Source organism: Acanthochromis polyacanthus, chromosome 17, assembly GCF_021347895.1.
Source record: "Acanthochromis polyacanthus isolate Apoly-LR-REF ecotype Palm Island chromosome 17, KAUST_Apoly_ChrSc, whole genome shotgun sequence".
Lineage (NCBI taxonomy): Eukaryota > Metazoa > Chordata > Actinopteri > Pomacentridae > Acanthochromis > Acanthochromis polyacanthus.
The window spans coordinates 38116458-38135736 of NC_067129.1; the positions used below are offsets into that span (position 1 = coordinate 38116458).

The 19279-nt window shown below is 38.2% G+C and overlaps 1 protein-coding gene, 1 long non-coding RNA gene and 1 pseudogene across 2 annotated transcripts in view; all 3 read left to right on the forward strand.

Annotated features, from left to right (window-relative positions):
* Positions 1-10575, forward strand: part of LOC127530709 (ribonuclease inhibitor-like) — a 30755-nt gene extending 20180 nt beyond the window's left edge. The window contains exons 2-6 of the mRNA XM_051938061.1: positions 833-1009; positions 1621-1794; positions 5851-6024; positions 6635-6808; positions 8080-10575. Of these exons, the coding sequence (XP_051794021.1) occupies positions 833-1009; positions 1621-1794; positions 5851-6024; positions 6635-6808; positions 8080-8089 (709 nt within the window). The 3' untranslated portion in view covers positions 8090-10575. The remainder of the gene's footprint in view (positions 1-832; positions 1010-1620; positions 1795-5850; positions 6025-6634; positions 6809-8079) is intronic.
* A 4480-nt stretch (positions 10576-15055) lies between these two features.
* On the forward strand, positions 15056-17752 carry LOC127530541 (uncharacterized). Its single transcript, XR_007937123.1, has 3 exons — positions 15056-15124; positions 17052-17147; positions 17710-17752. It is a non-coding gene; the product is annotated as an uncharacterized LOC127530541 (long non-coding RNA).
* Positions 17753-17820: 68 nt separating this feature from the next.
* Positions 17821-19279, forward strand: part of LOC110972845 (NACHT, LRR and PYD domains-containing protein 14-like) — a 56982-nt pseudogene continuing 55523 nt past the window's right edge.

Genomic DNA, 19279 nt, shown 5'->3' on the forward strand with positions numbered 1-19279 from the left:
TACATGGAGAGAGTTGTGCTGGAAAAAGGTGAGATTTTTTGTTCCACCTGTTCAGAAGCCACGTCTGGGTCGGGGTGCTACCTGTTGGAGACTCTGTGGAGCTAATGAAGCCAACCACTTTCATGTGTTCTGACTGCCAGATTATTAGACCTTACTGGGAACGGGTCCATGAACACATAAAGAATCTATTTGGAGAATATTCCTTTTCAATGTGAAGTCATGTATTTGGGCGACATTCTGTTTGACAACTGTGATGTTAATGACAAGAAATGACTTTGTATATTATTGGCAAGGAATCAGAAAAGCATGAGGAGAAAGTGGTTAAAAGTGGAACCACCCACTACTGAGGAATAGACTGACATTGTACACGAGGTTTACATGATGGAAAAGTTGACATTTTCCCTGAAAGTGTAGAAAGAGAAGTTCTCTAAGATGGACTGAGTATGTAAAAGCCATAAGGCATGATTTTACTTGAATCTACTCACAACTAGATACAATCAGTTTTCTTTGTCTAAAATCTTTTAATTAATTGTTTTTTTTCTCTCTCAAATGTTGTGAAGATGACTACAAATGTCTGGCTCCCCCGTTCTGTTGTTGTTCTGCATCAAAAAGAGTGATGTAAAGAATGAAAATATTGGAAAGACAACACAGTCTTTGTTGCTGTAAATACGACATGTTTGGAATCGTAATAATTTGCCTTTTCAATTCAAATGAAAAGAGAATTTCAAAAAAGAAATCCAGATTTCTGCAGCTCTGAAGGCAAAATGAAACTCTGAATGATTTCAATCAGGAACTTTGTCTCCTCAACTCACATCTTTTATTCTTTATTCAGATTGTGGTACTGCAATTTGTCAGAGATCAGCTGTGATTCTCTGATCTCAGCTCTGAAGTCCAACCCCTCCCATCTGGAACATCTGGACCTGAGCTGGAACAAGGAGCTGAGGGATTCAGGAGTGAAACATCTGAGTGGTTTTCTGGAGAGTCCAGACTGCATCCTGAAGACTCTGAAGTCAGTTCGCTGTCTGTCTGTTACTGTTGTAGATCTGATATGTTTAATGACAACTGAAGCTCATTTCTGTTCAACAGAACTTCCATCCATGAAGCTGTAAATCTGCTCTGGTTCAGATTTTCTGATTTTGTCCTGAATTCAGTTTGTTGTGACAAAAGTGGAGTGTTTGTATCAGAAAGTGTAGAAAATGTTGAGTGTTAGTTGTTAAAGTAAATGAATGTTTGTAATTTGTGCTGAAGAGTCACATCTGGATCCAGAAGATCTTCTGAACTCAGATCAGTTTGAAGTGACAAAGTTTAGTGAGTGAAGCAGAAATATTTCTTTGGTTTGTGTTGAGTTTTATTTGACTGATCCTGATCCTGTTGATGATGCAGCATGTTATTGATGTGTGGACATGAATAGGTGGATGAATGTTGAGCTGACATGTGGATGATGTGTGTAGAAGGCTGACATGATGATGATCCACAATAAGAGAAGGACAAAGTCACTGTGCTGCTTTTAGAGAAAAGCTGATTGATGAGGACAAAGTAATGTTGATCTGCACATTGAGAACCTGAACACATCTGATGGATCATCAATGATTTGATCTACATCTTTCATTCTTTATTCAGATTGGAGGGCTGCAGTTTGTCAGAGATCAGCTGTGATTCTCTGGTCTCAGCTCTGAAGTCCAACCCCTCCCATCTGGAACATCTGGACCTGAGCAGGAACAACCTGCAGGATTCATCAGTGAAACATCTGAGTGGTTTTCTGGAGAGTCCAGACTGCATCCTGAAGACTCTGAGGTCAGACATCATGTTTTCAGTGGTTCAAAGTTCTCATCTTTGAGTTTATGTTACTTTTTTCACATCAGTTTTAATGACTGATGTGAATCATCCAAACAGTTTTCTTTTTATTTAAATTCATTATTATTCCCTCCAGAAGCATCCATAACACAGGAGAGCAGAGATACATAAATACATTGAACACAAAATAAAAATGAGAATAACGTAGAATTATATGAACAATTTAAAAGTACTTTTAAATATTAGAGAACATGAAAAGTTAGGAGATAATTTAATAAATGAAAGAGAGCCAAACAAACAAAAAATATCCATATTATAAATAATATGATATCAAGCATGTCTGGAAGGAAACAGTTTTCTCTCTACCTAAATTTCATCTCCGTCCCACCAGTTGAACATCCTGCACTGTCAGCTTGGTTTTGGTTCATGTATGTGTCAAGTATCATTGAAGTTTGATTCCCTGGTGTTTCTGCACAGGTGTCTATATTCCCATTTATTTTGTTTATGAGTTTCTTATAAGAGGCAGTTTCTGCCAAGACAGTGATCCATTCAGAATAAGCAGGGCTGCAGTCCACCCTCCAATGCCTCAGTATGACCCTCTGAGCTGTAGTAAGGTCAACCTTTATCCTCTGAGCTTTCTTCCCGTCCATCCTTTGGTTTCCTTTCAGGCTGTTCAGGAGGTAAAGAGCAGGAGTAAAATCAGCCCCTGTACCCACACTGCTACTGATCTTCACCATGACCCTCTGCCAGTAGGTAGCTAGGCTCAGACAGACATAGAACATGTGAACAAGATCACCTCTGTCTGTATGGCATCACCAGCAGAGGTCTGACCGTCCCATTCCTGTCCTTTACATTCTCACCAGTGTCCAATACAATCTGTTAAATATTTTAAATTGAATTAGTTTAGAGCTGGCATCTCTCATTGGTTTCAGCAAATGTTTCAGTGAGTTCTTCCACTCTTCATGTCACGAACTGAGCTGGTTGGACCCGAGCAGAGAGCCACACTACCAAGGCTGGTTGGAATGAAAGTGTTTTTTTGCTGGGGGTGAAATGGTGGCTCGGTGGGGGAAAACCAGGGTGCAGGAGCGGGGGGTTCCAGGCAGGGACAGAAGGGGTCCAAGTAGGAGTGGGGGTCCAGGCAGGAGTGGGGGTCCAGGCAGGGGAAACCGGTGATGACTGGTCTGGGGAGAGCCGGAGGGGAAGGAGAATGGCAGGGATCCCGGACAGCTGAACTGTGTGGAGGCAGGAAAAAACAACGTAAGAAAACAAGGCAGGAACTCAAAACAGATCTTGTGAGAGGCAAGAGAGCGAACTGAACTGCATGGTTCTTGTTCAACAATCTGGCAGGGAGTGGAAGGATGAGCCGGTTCTTATTGCAGGGGTGATTAATCAGCGTGATGTCTCTCAGCTGTCCGGGAGCCGTGGAGGTGGTTGATTGCCTGAGTGGAGTCAGCTGAGAAGCAAGACTCCACTCAGGCACCGAGCTGCAGGGGGAGAGACAGGGCAGAGGAGCGGATGGGAGACAGCGAGACAGACAGGGCAGGGGAACAGGAGAGGGAGGAAGAACCAGATGGGAAAAGGGTATTGGGGAGGTCAGGTGGGAAGGACGGGGGTGAGAAGGGAGCCGTGACACTTCATCCTCGTATGTTTCTTTAAATCCCTTTCCCATACAGCTTTTAGACCTCTGGTAGCACCACTAAATTGATCAATAGGAAATGTGTAAATTTGTCTTTCCAGGTGTGGACGACTTCTCAACAATTTCAATTTAGAGCATGAAGAGCATTGTCTAGAGAACCTATTCCCTGTTGAGGTTTTCTTAGATAGACAGTCTCTAAGCTGCAGGAATCTCCAGAAGTCTCTCCTCTGATGTTGTAGAGCTCTCTCAGTTCATCCAATGTTCTCAGGGTGTTGTTCTGGTAGAGACATCCAAGAAACTGGATCCTCCCAGCATGCCAGTCTTTCCAAAAGAACACCTTTGCTCCTATTTTTAAACTTGGATTATTCCATATTGAAGCTGATTGAATCAGGAAGGGAGATGAGCCTTCCTTCTGATGTATATGATGCCTAGTTTCTCTTTTTAAATGTAGCAGGGAGTCATAGAGTCCAGACTGAGTCCAGAGTCAAAGCTAAAGTGTCCTTAAAGTTCTCTGTGCTGAGCTGATAGAAGTCAGTGAGTAGAAGAATCTCCTCACCTGTCAGCACCTGTTGTGTGTCTCATCACTGCAACAGTTTAAGTGGAAGCTCACCAGCGGCACAAACTCTCTGCTTCAACCTTTCCAGCATTTGGAGCTGTGAGATGACTGAAGTAAAGACAGTGGCTTTATCTGCTCAACTTCTACTCCAGGATTGAGTCAGTCAGAATGAACGTGCTCCAAGAATGCTTTACCTGTTTCAGTGTCTACCAGTCCAAATACCACACAATCAATGTGAAGAATGGGACAGGGTCATTTCAAGGTTTCTATGGCAGCGTACAAGAGGCAGGATTAAATCTAAAACTGTGCAATTAAGAAAAGAAAGGGGTGGAATGGGCCTTCCCTGCCTCCAAGAATATTCCTACTCAGCCCAGCTGAGACGGTTCATTTGTTTCTATTCACCAACATACACGGCAGGATGGAAGGACTTAGAAGGTCCAAAAGTAAAAGGAATCCCAGTAATGGCCCTATTAGCAGACAGCAAACTACAGAAAGAAGTGATGGTTTCAGAGGAACCCTGTCAGACATTGTTTTGAAATCCTGGCAGGAAATTGTGAAAATCTGCAATTTAGGAGACTTGGCCAAAATGTGGAGGTGGTGTGCGTACAACTCAGAGTTTACACCTAATAAGTACGACAGCAGATTTAGGAATTGGAGCTTAAAGTTGTAGCAAACTATTGTTCCTTTATCCATGATGATGGTACATTCCAAAGCTTTGAAGCACTACGGAATAAACAGGGATTACGGTCAGAGCACTTTTCCAGGTACTTGCAGGTCAGACATTACTTTAAGCAGAACTTAAAAGTGGAACCTGGAAGAGGAGCTACAGGGTTCCTACAGGTGTTTGTATCTTTACTCAAATCCAGATCATGCAACAGAATTGTATCTAAGCTCTATCATGGCATTTTACAGTTGAAAAAGACAAGACAGAATAGATGAAGAGGAAATGGGAAAGAGAAGGAAATGTTTCAATATCTAGTGAGAGCTGGGAGAGAACATGTCAGCTACAGCGGGTCTCAACAGGTTCAAATACATGGAGAGAGTTGTGCTGGAAAAAGGTGAGATTTTTTTGTTCCACCTGTTCAGAAGCCACGTCTGGGTCGGGGTGCTACCTGTTGGAGACTCTGTGGAGCTAATGAAGCCAACCACTTTCATGTGTTCTGACTGCCAGATTATTAGACCTTACTGGGAACGGGTCCATGAACACATAAAGAATCTGTTTGGAGAATATTCCTTTTCAATGTGAAGTCATGTATTTGGGCGACATTCTGTTTGACAACTGTGATGTTAATGACAAGAAATGACTTTGTATATTATTGGCAAGGAATCAGAAAAGCATGAGGAGAAAGTGGTTAAAAGTGGAACCACCCACTACTGAGGAATAGACTGACATTGTACACGAGGTTTACATGATGGAAAAGTTGACATTTTCCCTGAAAGTGCAGAAAGAGAAGTTCTCTAAGATGGACTGAGTATGTAAAAGCCATAAGGCATGATTTTACTTGAATCTACTCACAACTAGATACAATCAGTTTTCTTTGTCTAAAATCTTTTAATTAATTGTTTTTTTTCTCTCTCAAATGTTGTGAAGATGACTACAAATGTCTGGCTCCCCCGTTCTGTTGTTGTTCTGCATCAAAAAGAGTGATGTAAAGAATGAAAATATTGGAAAGACAACACAGTCTTTGTTGCTGTAAATACGACATGTTTGGAATCGTAATAATTTGCCTTTTCAATTCAAATATGAAGAGAATTTCAAAAAACGAAATCCAGATTTCTGCAGCTCTGAAGGCAAAATGAAACTCTGAATGATTTCAATCAGGAACTTTGTCTCCTCAACTCACATCTTTTATTCTTTATTCAGATTGGAGTACTGCAATTTGTCAGAGATCAGCTGTGATGCTCTGGTCTCAGCTCTGAAGTCCAACCCCTCCCATCTGGAACATCTGGACCTGAATATCAACTCCCTGCAGGATTCAGGAGTGAAACATCTGAGTGGTTTTCTGGAGAGTCCAGACTGCATCCTGAAGACTCTGGAGTCAGTTCACTGTCTGTCTGTTACTGTTGTAGATCTGATATGTTTAATGACAACTGAAGCTCATTTCTGTTCAACAGAACTTCCATCCATGAAGCTGTAAATCTGCTCTGGTTCACATTTTCTGTTTTTGTCCTAAATTCAGTTTGTTGTGACAAAAGTGGAGTGTTTGTATCAGAAAGTGTAGAAAATGTTGAGTGTTAGTTGTTAAAGTAAATGAATGTTTGTAATTTGTGCTGAAGAGTCACATCTGGATCCAGAAGATCTTCTGAACTCAGATCAGTTTGAAGTGACAAAGTTTAGTGAGTGAAGCAGAAATATTTCTTTGGTTTGTGTTGAGTTTTATTTGACTGATCCTGATCCTTTGATGATGCAGCATGTTATTGATGTGTGGACATGAATAGGTGGATGAATGTTGAGCTGACATGTGGATGATGTGTGTAGAAGGCTGACATGATGATGATCCACAATAAGAGAAGGACAAAGTCACTGTGCTGCTTTTAGAGAAAAGCTGATTGATGAGGACAAAGTAATGTTGATCTGCACATTCAGAACCTGAACACATCTGATGGATCATCAATGATTTGATCTACATCTTTGATTCTTTCTTCAGATTGGAGAAATGCAGTTTGTCAGAGATCAGCTGTGATTCTCTGGTCTCAGCTCTGAAATCCAACCCCTCCCATCTGGAACATCTGAACCTGAGAAGAAACAACCTGCAGGATTCATCAGTGAAACATCTGTTAGATCTTGTGAAGAGTCCAGACTGCAGCCTGAAGACTCTGGAGTAAGTAGAAGGTTCCATCAGTCTCTGCTGCTTTCTTCAGTTTTCTACTAAACACAGTCAGTATCAAAGCAAAGATCCAGTGTCTCCTGTAAACCTGCAGCTTCTCAGTGAAGCTGTGAGAGCAGAACGGTGACAGAAACACAGAGACAGCAGTCAGCCAATCAGAGGAGCCACAAGCTTGTTGTCATGGTGTGTTTGAGTGGATGTGAAGCCGACTGTTGTTGTGTTGATGTGTTGAGGAAATGATGCTGATTCCAGCTGACAGCCTTCCAGATGTGCAGAGACAGTGGTCCTCCTTCATCAAAGTGTCCATCAGATCTGATCTCTCTGTTTGTTGTCTCATTTCAACAGTGATCAGCTGATCAGTCTGATGTTTGTCACAGCTCTGAGATCAGTGAGACTGAAGCCTGTAAACCAGCGGCTCTTATTTCACAGCAGCATCTTTACATTCAGTCATTCTCTCAACATTTCCTCTCATTTTACACACATTTGATCACTTTGTTCAGTTACAGATCATTTGGAGTAAAATCAGAAGAAAAAAATGTAAATTTTCACACAAACCATTAAAAAGAGGATAAAACTGTAAATCCTTTCACTTGTACAATAAAATACTTTTACAAATATCAGTGTTCTTTTACAAAGTTTTCCTCTAAAATCACACATTTGTACTGTGAAGAAATCTGTAAAAATATAAATATTTTACAAATATGTGCTGTTGTTTGAGGAGAAAATGATGTATTATAAGGATTATGAAATGGTAAATAATTGAACTGTTTCTCTGATATCTGATAATTTTTAAATTACAGATAATTAGTAATAAAATCAGAGAAAATAATGAACTTCCATGTGAATGTAAAATTAAACAACAGACCAAAACTGTAAATAACATCAACATGAAAAATCTGCATTTCTACAAATATTAATTTGCTCTTTTACAATGTTTGACCATAAAATGATTGTTTATCTGAGCTTAAATCTGCTAAAAATATCTTTATTTTAGACATTTCCTGTTTGATTCTCAGTATTTTTCCAGGTTTAGAAGCTTCCAGAAGCATTTGAACATATTTAGTGTTCCTTTGCTGCCAGACTCTGAGTGAGTTTTTCTAGAGCAGATGAGATGTTGATGGACACTCAGAGACTGTTGGTTTAAATGGAGCAGCAGTAAATCCATGAGTGAAGAGTTTTGCAGGAATGAAGCTTGATGACTGTCAGCAGTTTGTTTCCACTGTGGACTCATTGATCTCCTCTGTTCTCTCTTCTTCTCTCTGCAGATGGAAGTGATGCTGATCAGGACGGTGTTTGTGCTGAGAGGATGAAGTGTGTCCTGATGATCCAGAGGTTGAAGCAGCAGCAGCAGCTGGTGTGTAGAGACTCTGACTGGACCATGTTACTGGGAACCAGTGTAAAGTGTGTTGTTGTCACTGTGTAGTTTAGTGTTGCAGCTCCACACTGAATGATGGAGAACTGCAGTTAATGTTGACATGATCCGTTGGAGGTTGATGTCAGGTTGCAGAGTGTGCAGTAAGTTTCAGGATGTTTGTGTCAGTGCAGGATTATATTTGCGTTGATTTTCTATTTCCAGCTGCAGTCAAAGTTGTTGAGCTTCTCTACCTGCAGCACATTGAGCTGATGAGAACAAAGTGTCCTGGAAACATGTCAGCTGAAGCCTTGGTGCCCAGAGAGAGTTTGTTTTTCTGTGTTTTGATCACATCATGTTGAGGTGACAAACTGAAGATGAATCCAGTTTAGTCCTCAAAGGTCCAGCAGCAGCTCTGATTGGACCAGAACCCGAGCGCTGATCCATCATGGCAGCAGCAGCAGCTCGTCCACGTGGCTCATTCTGCCTCAGTTCACCGAATGCTCCACGTCTGAGCCTCTTCAACTTCACTGATGTGTTTTAAGGTGTGAATATTGAGCTGATCTCCTGTAAAATCTGTAAAAAGATGTAAAAAGAAACATATTACAATCATGGAGAGCTGATTTGCAGAAAATTTAACAGAGGAAGAATGTTCCAGAGCTTGCTATCGCTCAAACACAATCCGTGGATTCCAACTCTAAGTTGCTGCGATATAAATGGTTAAGTAGACAATATATAACCCCAAGTAAGCTGCACCTTTTTAATCCAAATATTCCAGATACTTGCTTGAAATGTCAGCAACAGAAAGGTTCTTTATTTCATTGTTTGTGGGAATGCCCCCTGATCCTATCTTTTTGGGAAAATGTGTTGAGTCTGGCCAGTCAAATCACTGAGAAGGAGGTTCCTCTCAATCCAAAGTTATGCTCCAAGAATGAAAAATCTCTACTAAGTATCTATTTTTTGAGGCTAAAAGATGAAAAGCCTGTTCATGGAAAAGGGATAAACCTTGTACCACCTCACAGTGGTTAAAGGGGATGTCTTTTTATTTGGCTCTAGAAAAGATCAGTTTTGCCTCTAAAAATAAGCTTGACAAGTTTTGGATGATATGGAAAGTTTTTGTAATTTCCTTGAGCAAACAGATGTCAGAGTTGATGGCTGGAATGATGATCTGACCTGAAGACTCTTATCTTTGCATTGTGTCTTATTTTAGTATTATATATGTTTAAACTTATGTACATGTGTGGGTGGATGGTAACATTTGTATACTATTATTATTTGTATTTGTATTTATTTATTAGTATTATAATGTAATAATTTACTTTTCTTTGTATATTACTTCTAATGATTTTTTATCTACTTTATTCTTTTTTTGCTTTCTTTTTCATCATTACTGCTATTGTTATTGCTTATATGTGCCTTCATGTTCTGTGTCGTTCATTATTTGTAAAATTTCAAAAATTGCAATAAATATATGTTTAATAAAAGATGTAAAAAAAAGTTAAGCTCTCAGCTTAGTGGATGCTGTGTACTCACTACTGTGGGTCAGACAGGGTTAGAGTCAGCACGAGGTAAAGAACATCTTCACACAGCCTTTTTCTACCCAGTCTTAGATCAGCTGCTTAATGAGCTGAACAGACGGTTGTCCAGCAGAAATTGTCCCTTTATGAAGGCGTCCAAACACTAAACCCCAACAGTGATGCATTTCTCCATGAGGCTCTGTTTGCATTTTCTGGAATGTAAGATTCAAACATTGAGGATTTGGGGCATAAACTACATCAGTTCAGATGAATTTTAAACAGAAAAATCCATGATGGTAAGCAGAGACCCTCTGGTGTTGTAGAGCTGACATCATTCATTGAGCCTGATAAAGAAGTTTCTGTGTTTTATTTTAAATGTGCATAATAGCAGTTTCACTTCCAGTTAGCACTACTTCTTGTGAACAAAGTTTTTCAGCTCTGAAGCTGCTGAAAACTTACCTCAGCTCCACCGTGGCAGATGACAGACTGAGTCATTGAGGTGTTTTAAGCTTTGAGTCAAGAAGGACAAAGTCTTTGAATCTTGATGCATTTGTTGACATCGTTGCAAGAAACCATAAAAACGGCAGAATTCAGTAGAAGTAACAAACTGAAGCTGAGCAGAAATAACATGCTGAGGAGTTTTTCTGCTTTTTTCAGTCTGGGTTGAATGTGCATTTCTTTAAATGTTTGCACGACACAAGAAAACCTGTTGAGTAAAGTTGATAGAAATAATTGATAGAAAAAGTTGATTAAAAAACTGTTTAATTTGCACGACTAAAGACTATAAATAAGGTGTTGACGTGTTTAAATTTGTTGAGCCACAGACTTAAATCCTTTTTATTTATCTGTTTGCCAGAAGCATCCATTAAAATAAAATGCCGTATGATTTTGAACGTTGTGTTTTGCTCTTTAATGTCCACTATAATACACTGACTACAACAACTTTGTATAAACAGAGAAAGCTCAGTCTGATTGAACTGCCCCCCTCCAGCTGAAACTGTCTAGAACCACCACTGCCTGACTTCTACTTTTCAATCATCTTTTTTAGGAGCTGCTTGGAGTGTTCTTTTGTCTTCATGTTAGTTGTAGCTGGAATATTGATGAACCAGAGACTGAACCTTCCAGATCCAAGTGTTTTTATATCACAGTCACTGACAAACATTAACTGCATTCAGGTCATCTCCACTTCACTAATTGTGACATTACTTGCATCAACTAGCTGGACTTCTGTTGAATTAGGTCAGTCACTGTAAAGGGGATCAATATTTCTGCAATCATTCACTTTATCTTTTATATTTGACATTCATTGATATGATTTAGTAAAAATCCGTTTTCACTTTTGATATTATTGTTTCTATTATTTTTTACAAATTCTTGTCAGAAAAAACTAATTATTTCGACCATGACGTCATATTTTAAAGCAACAAAGAGTGAAACATCCAAGGAGGTGAATATTTCTTCCAGGCAGTCTGGATCAATGTTGTTGCAGCTCCTGACTGCTCCTGCAGGGGGCGAAACTAGAGCACAGAAATACTGGGAGTTTATTCACACTTTAATTTTATATTTATTTAAGACACAGAAATTGTAAAATGATATATGATATAATCAAGGTATTTTTCAGTCTGTAACATACCACATTTCTTTTTCTTAAATATCTGTAAAAGAAAGATTTTCACAGAACAGAAACTACAAACGCTGCAAAAGAACAAATTCATATTTATAAAAATACAGTCATTCTTTTCTGCTGTTTTGGTCTGCAATGTCTAAAGTAATATGATTAATGTTTCTATAATTTAGCTGGATATTATCTGAGAAAATCTGCAGAATTATTTAGTGTTTACTCGTTCAGTAATTTGTTCTTTTCCAACATTTGACCATAAAATCACAACATTTCACTGTATTTAAGGCAGCGTTCTTATTTTACAGATATTGGGGAAAAAATGTTTGTTGGCAGTAATCACACTTAATATAAATGTTTTTATATGTTTGATTATAATGCATATATGATGATGAATATGTAGCAGAAAATTGTAAAAGAGAAGGTGTATTTTTCAAACATTTCGAAGCCCAAATGTCCTCCTGTTGTGGAAAGACCCAACTACAGTGGACCGTTTTGACATTTCATGCAAACAGGAAACATATTTGAATGACGGATCGAGAGCAGAAAGGTCAGAATATGTCTATGATCGGTGGTTTCAACAGTTTTAACCCTCCTGTTGTCCTCATTTACGGGAAGCAAATAATATTGTTTCCTTGTCTGAAAAAAATCCAAAAATTCAACGAAAAATTTGCAAAACCTTCAGGAAGAAAGTTCAGACAGTTTCTTCAAAGTTTCCCTTAAAAAATATAATTAAAAAAAACAATTTAATGGCAAGAAAATCCTTGTAAAAATCTCCTAAAAAATCCTAAAAATATCTAAAGTGATTACATATATAGCAGTAAAACATCTGATATTTTCTTAAGAACATTCACAAAAAATCAACCAAAATCCAGCGAAATTCGCTGGATTTTGGTTGATTTTTTGTGAATGTTCTTAAGAAACATTTATTGAACATTTCTTTTTTTAGTGTTCATAAATGTCCCAAAAATGAAGAAAATGTGGACATCAGAAGTTTCACTGTGAAAATATCTTTTTTCCACATTTTCAAACGTTCAAACGGGTCAATTTGACCCGCAGGACGACACGAGGGTTAAAGAACCCATCCTAGACCCTCTGACAGAACCACCACCAGCCGTTATAAAGCACTTCATACATATTAATGTCACGTCAAAGACTACCACTTTCACACATGTAATTGTAGGAGTTTCCTGGATTTATCCCCATCCAGACGGACGTTTTTATGGAAGGTCAGTAGAAGTTTGGAACTTGAAGGGAACAGACGCCTCATATCCGTCATCATTTCTCTGTGTTGAGCGCATTGCTGGAAGATGTGAGGTGAACACATCCACTGTACAGTTAAGAAACATGAGAGAAAAGCTCAGTCATGAAGATCTTCACCAGTGTCTCCAGAGCCACATGCACTAAAACAAAACGACAGAATGTGCTTTTTGCTGTTTAAAACATGTCAGAATTCGTCTTGTCTTTCTGTGTTCTTCTTTAAAAGTGAGTCAGGATTCTAGTAGGTTTGTTAAATGAGTGACTTACATCTTTTAAAATGACTTTCTGAGCAGCGATGAGGACGAAATGCATCGGTATCAGAGAGGAAAGCTCAAATGTGGGTTTTTTCAGGTTAGCATTTGTAACCGGTGGCTTCTTTCTCTGCGTTGTGATGACCTCTGACACATATATCTCACTGAAGGCCATCTCCGTTTGTTCTTTACAGCAGACAAAAAAAACACACAAAATCATCCGTCTGATCGGTTTGAGCTCCTATAAAAATCAAACAACGCACACGTCAGAAACGGAAAGTCAACTCATAATTCCAGAAGATTAAAACACAAATCCCAGCTGCACAATCGCTTCCCTCTCTTTCTGAATACATGAACAAAAGGGGAGAGGTAAGGCGGGAAAATACATTTATAGGATGCCGTGTGGCGGACAAAAGTGCACGTAGAGATACAGGAGCCCCCAGCAAAGGTTCCACACAACAACTCTGAGGCAGACCACACTTTGTGTAATTACAACAAAAGAAGAATCAAATAAAAACATAGATGGTATATTCTACATCACTAACAGCACAATTAATAATAAAACCATCACTGCTCTACTGACCCTGTTACACATTGTCTGTGCTGTTAACAGTTTCTTTCTGTTTCTTTCTGTCAGAGTTACAGCAGACGGCTACGTGGAAGAACCAAGTCAGTGAATAGAAAGGCTGATATGTGTTACGTCTCTGTCTGTGGTCCCATCGCTCATGAAAAGCTCAACAAGCAGCAGGTCTGTTGTTGTTCAGGAGGCTCCCTCACAGCTTTGATTCAACGGCATTTCTTAGTGATCACAAACATTTCTGGACTCCAAAAATCACTTCTTAGTCATGTATGTTAGCTGTAGCTTTCATAGCAAAGCAGCTGCTGCATTGGTTTATCACTGGAAGAAATGCACACGACACTCTGACTGTAATCAGATTACTTTAAGAAACGGAACATTTTCAAACTGATATTATCTCAATGTGGCAGTTTTTGGAAATTATTTGAAAGAAAAAGGTAACTTGATGTTTCATTGTCATTTCGTACAGTAAATACTGTAAATAATAAATATTTAACTGTCATTTGTTGATCGATTTAATGTTATTTCATGGATTTTCACTGTTTTGATAAATTACAGTAAAATCAAAGAGAAAAACATAATTTACATGTGAACTGTAAAACAAACAAACAAACAAACAAAAACAGACCAAATCAAAAATCTGTATTTTTACAAATGGTAACTTTTATATTATTATTATTTATATTTTTAACCACATTAACAGCACATCTTTCACAGAATTTTTTGCTGTATTTAAATCAGCAGCAAATGTTGGTATTTTATGAATGTTCATTTACCTTTTAGGATGTCAAAATATTCCATTTTTAAAATGATTTTGGAAAAAACAGCAGTGGTCCCAGGTAAAATAACAGCCACTTAAAGGGCTATAATCCTGATAATTAATGTATATTTAGTCGTGATCGTCAGGAGGGATTTTGGTGAAAGAAACGGAACTCAGTCAAAGTGGAGGAAAAAAATATACATAATATTTGTTTTACAGAAAAATAAAGAATAGATTTTTACAGCATTTCCTTCCTGGGACATTTTGTCTTTAACGTGTTCTGTGTAACTTTTAAACTAATAATAAATACTTCAGTTCTAAATGTGTTTATGTAGTTAATAATACTGGAGGGTCTTTGTCTTAATATTTAAATTAGTCTGATTAATCTCCATAATTTATAACACTGTTGGGTCTAAACCTTCATATTTAAACATGTTAGGTCTATGATTAGTAATACTGTAGGGTCTTAACCTCACTATTTAAACTTGTTCATTTAATTTGTCAAACTGATCTTATTTGTCTTCAGGAAAGCGCTTTGCAACAACATCTGATTTTATTTTTCATGTGTTGTATGAATGAGGGTGACTTTACTAATAATCAGAAGAGCTCTCATGTGTCTGACATCAAAATAAATGAAGTATTGATGAATGACAGTACAAATACAGCAGAGAGCAGAGTATAAAATGCATAACAACAACAACAACAACAACAATAATAACGCTCACATAAAAGTAGGATAAATTCTTTAATGTATGGTTCGTCATGTTTTGGATTCCCAGTGTCAGATTACAACGATAAAAACAAACATTTAGAGATCTTTCACGGTGTTTTATTTTCCTAAACGCGGTTCTTCTCCAGCTCAACTCTCTGATGTCTGATTTTTTCACTTGAACCTAAACGCCTCTCCGTCAAACTTTTAGTTTCGTTCTTACTGAGAATCTTCTGACGTGCTCTCCGGTCAATCCTCCGTGTGAAGGTAATGTTAGCAGCTTTTAAACACTTTAATGTTTGATATTTGATTATTTGTATATTAATTTTATTTGCTTAGAAAAGCAGCAGAAACTTGACGCTCTCTTGGAACTTTCTCTGGAGCTGGAAGGTTCAGTTGAAGAAGTTCAACGATCAACGTGTCCGCCATTTTATGTTTGTGGCCGGAAACCGTCGAATAAATTCAGAAATAAATGATAGTAAAGTGTATAAATAACAATACAGTAAAGGTAACTGGTGGTCAGGACTAAATAGCTAACATGAATGATTAAATCAAAGCTTATCAATAAAACAGTAAAAGCTAAATAATTCATGACATTGTTGCTAAAAGTAAATATCTAAAAGTAGCTGAATAATCTGTTGGCTGCTTACAAAGATAAATATTTCATTCTGTCGTGAGTTAAAGTAATAAACAGCTGAAGTAAAAGACAACATAATAGTTTAGCAATAATTAACTTAAAAATACATGTAGAGAAGATAAATTAGTGGAATAAGCAGTTTTATATCTTTAAATATTGGAATAAATGAACAGTTAAAGGCAGTTTAATAAATGTTGGATTACATTCTACTTAAATATCAGTGAATTCAGTAAATAGGTTTGTGTTAAATTGTTAATACTTGTTAAACTAATGGATAAACAGTTGAAGTGGTTGGAGGGAAATGTGAAGAAAAAACGTCTGAAACCTTCAAGTTCTGGCTGTAAGAGGTGATCGTGGAAATTCAACACCATCTAAACAAAGAAATGCTGTAAAATGTAGGATGAGCTGCTAAAAAGTTCACTTTCTGATGGTTTAATTGACATTTTTATCTGCTGATATCCTCCTGAAGACTAACGACACAAACTGACAAGAAGCAACAACACAGAAAGTTTACAGAATGAATAAAAGTCACACAAAGAGGAACAGTTGAAGCGGATAAAACTTAGTGTTTTGATAGAACTCAAAAGCTTTTCTAGCCTCCTTTAACTCAGTCTCCTGTGAACGTTTCACCTCCAGTAGAATAACAGACCTGAGCTGTCAGAAATACTCTGTAATCAGGGTCATCAGCAGGATTTAAAACACATCCAGTGAAACTAAACCCAAGGAAGAAATATCAGCTTCCAATAAGTCATAAAGTTCACTGCAGATCATTTATCAAGACTTTATGGAGCAGTTTGAAACTAAATCTATTTATTCATGAATAAACTGCATGTTTTCATCAATTATTTACTAATTAAACACCACAAAGCCCAAAGCTTTGAACCTCTTCTAACTGGCCTATAAAGCATTCATAAATTAATGATCAACATGAATAAAACCAGGATTAAAGCAGTCCTACTTACAGCGAATAAATCTCTAATAAAAGATGACTTTTCAGGGAAATATGTGAGCAACTAAACTCAAAATGAGAAAAATATACAAAGAATGTCTTTATTATATATATTGTTGGCTTTTAAAGCCTCAAAATGTTCAAGATTATTGATTTCAGAGCCTCAGTACTCACAGATTTATAAATAAGAACACGACAAAGTTATAACACTGCAGACAGAAGGAAGAGAGACAACATGAAATACAACAAAAACAGACATTTATTAAGTGTGTGAACAATTTATAATCATTGATAATGGATGGATGATGACAAGACTGAAACCTGACAGCAGAAATGTGATCATTTTTGTCTGTTTGTGGTCATTTTCATCAAATTGGTCATTTTACAATCATTTCTGTTTCTGTGCTCATTATTTCTGACTCATGTTTTTAGGAACAAGTGATAGAAGTTCTGATAAATCAATAACAATGAAATAAACCGTCTACAGACTGCAGTAAAGTACTTTGAGCTGATTTTATTGCATCTCTGAGGCTGTGATGAGTCATTAATGTTCAGCTGCAGGTCTGCCCACATCTACCTGGAGTTACCTGTAGTCATGTGATTTCTAGGAAACAAAGGAGGAGCAGCTCTGAGTGAGTCAAGGACAGAATGAGGAAATGAAGAGTTCAGACTCCATTTTCCAGTCGACAGAGGAGGACAACAAGGTGAGAGTTCGTTTAACTTTATTATTGTTCTGCTGTCAGAAAACCTTATTTCTGTTCTTGGTGTTTTTAGATCACAGGAGTGTTTTAATACTGACTGCTGAGGAAGATTTGAATCTGCTGAATGATCTTTACTGAAAACTGGTTCACTTCCTCTTCTACATTTTAAACTGGACAGATATTTATAGATGTCAGTAAGTAAAGGTGTGCAGCAGAGAACCAGGTCCAGAAGAAGGAAACACTGTTGGGGTTCACCTGATAAACTGGGATCTGAAAGTATTTCCAGCACTTTGTGTGACAGTTTTCCAACATGAATGAAGAGTTTGACGTGTCAGAGATCAACTGCAGACGCTGTTTGAGCAACATTTGGATTTATTATCAGAGGTGAAATATAAGAGGGAAGAAGGAAAGAGGAAACAACTTTTCAGTTTTCTCTCTGAGGACTTTTTTCAGAGTTCACTTCTGTGGACAAAGAACTGAAATGAAGACAAATCTGAACTTGTGTGTTCCTTTGACTTTTATTATTTCCTGAGCTCTCAGTCAGTGTTGCTGGTTTTCCTCTCAGACTGAAGTCCTCAAGATGAGTGTTTATGAGGAGGAGGAGTTTCCAGCCTCCAGGCTGTCTGTCCATGAAGAGTGACTGGTCCAAAGGAGAACCTCCATTGTTCAGTAATGAACCTGAACCCTCAGACACAAAGTAAGAAAACTGCCTTCGTCTTATTAATGTTCCTCCTTTATAATTACATCTGTCAATTATATATTGTTGATTTTAGTCTGTAGATTAAAATAAACTTTGAAAAGGTCTTTGTGACACAAAATAGAAATCATTTGTCCTGTTTCATCTCAGAATAGATCAGTGATTAATGAGCTCCTTTATAATTACATCTATCAGTTATATATTGTTGATTTGAGTCAGTAGATTAAAATGAACTTTGAAAAGGTTTCTGTGACACAAATAGAAATCATTTGTCCTGTTTTCATCTCAGAATAGATCAGTGATTAATGAGAGTTCAAACATGTGTTTCAGCAGACAGAGAGAAGAATCTGCAGCCTCCAGCTGTCTGTCCATGAAGAGTGACTGGTCCAAAGGAGAACCTCTGTGGTTCAGAAAAGAACCTGAACCCTCAGACACAAAGTAAGAAAGTGTTTCTGCTGTAAACTGACCTGATGGAAGATGAAGGTTTTAGGATGAAGGAAGATGTTCTGCTGAAACAGTCACACAGTGGTCAGAATGCAGAACTCTTTCAGACTGAGATGGATCCTGGTCTGGGTTTTAGAAGCAGAAGTTCTGATGGTGTTTCTGTGGTAAAACACCTGAAAACCTGGATTTCACTATTTACACCCAATATTCAAACATCTTCAGCCCAATGTTGAAGCCACTGTAAAGATTTTCAGAGTGAAAGAATGTTCTCCAGATGTGTAGTTGATGTTGTGGTTGGTCTTCTTTGGTTCCTGGTTCTAATGATCCAGATGTTTGAAATGAAAGCTGAACGCTGTGAGTCTGAGGCTGCTGCTCTGTCACAGTTTTTACATGATTTCTACTCTGAGTTGAAAGTGAACTGAGCCGAGCTGAGCTGATCAAAGTGAGTGTAAAGCAGTGAAGAACAGAAGCAGCTGTCTGTGATGGAAGGCTGTTACTGTGAAGCTGCTGCACAAAGTGTTGAGTTTGTATTAACATCAAACTGCAGGCAGATCAGTCAGAGTTTAATCAGACAGCTGATGGGAAAAGAACTGACTGGAGTCAATAATAAAAGGGAGCAGCTTTTTATTAGCAGCTGAACTCAGACAGAACAGCAGCCTCACTTTTACTGTTCTCTTCTGCACTGTGGTGTCAGATGTGGATGTTTTTCTCCAGATGATCTGAGTGATGAATAAATGTGTTGACAGAGTGATGAAGAGGAGGAGAGTTTGTGTGGAGGAGCAGCCGTCCTGCTGTGCTCGGTGTCAGGACGTCCTGAAGGATCCAGTCTCTAGCAGCTGTGGACACTGGTTCTGCAGACAGTGCATCAGCTCATACTGGGACCAGTCTGCTCCATCAGGACACTCCTCCTGTCCCCAGTGTGGAAAAGATCCAGAACCAGAGGTGGACTGCAGACAGCCAGTCAGAGCAGCTGTGGACAAAGTAAGACTGAACA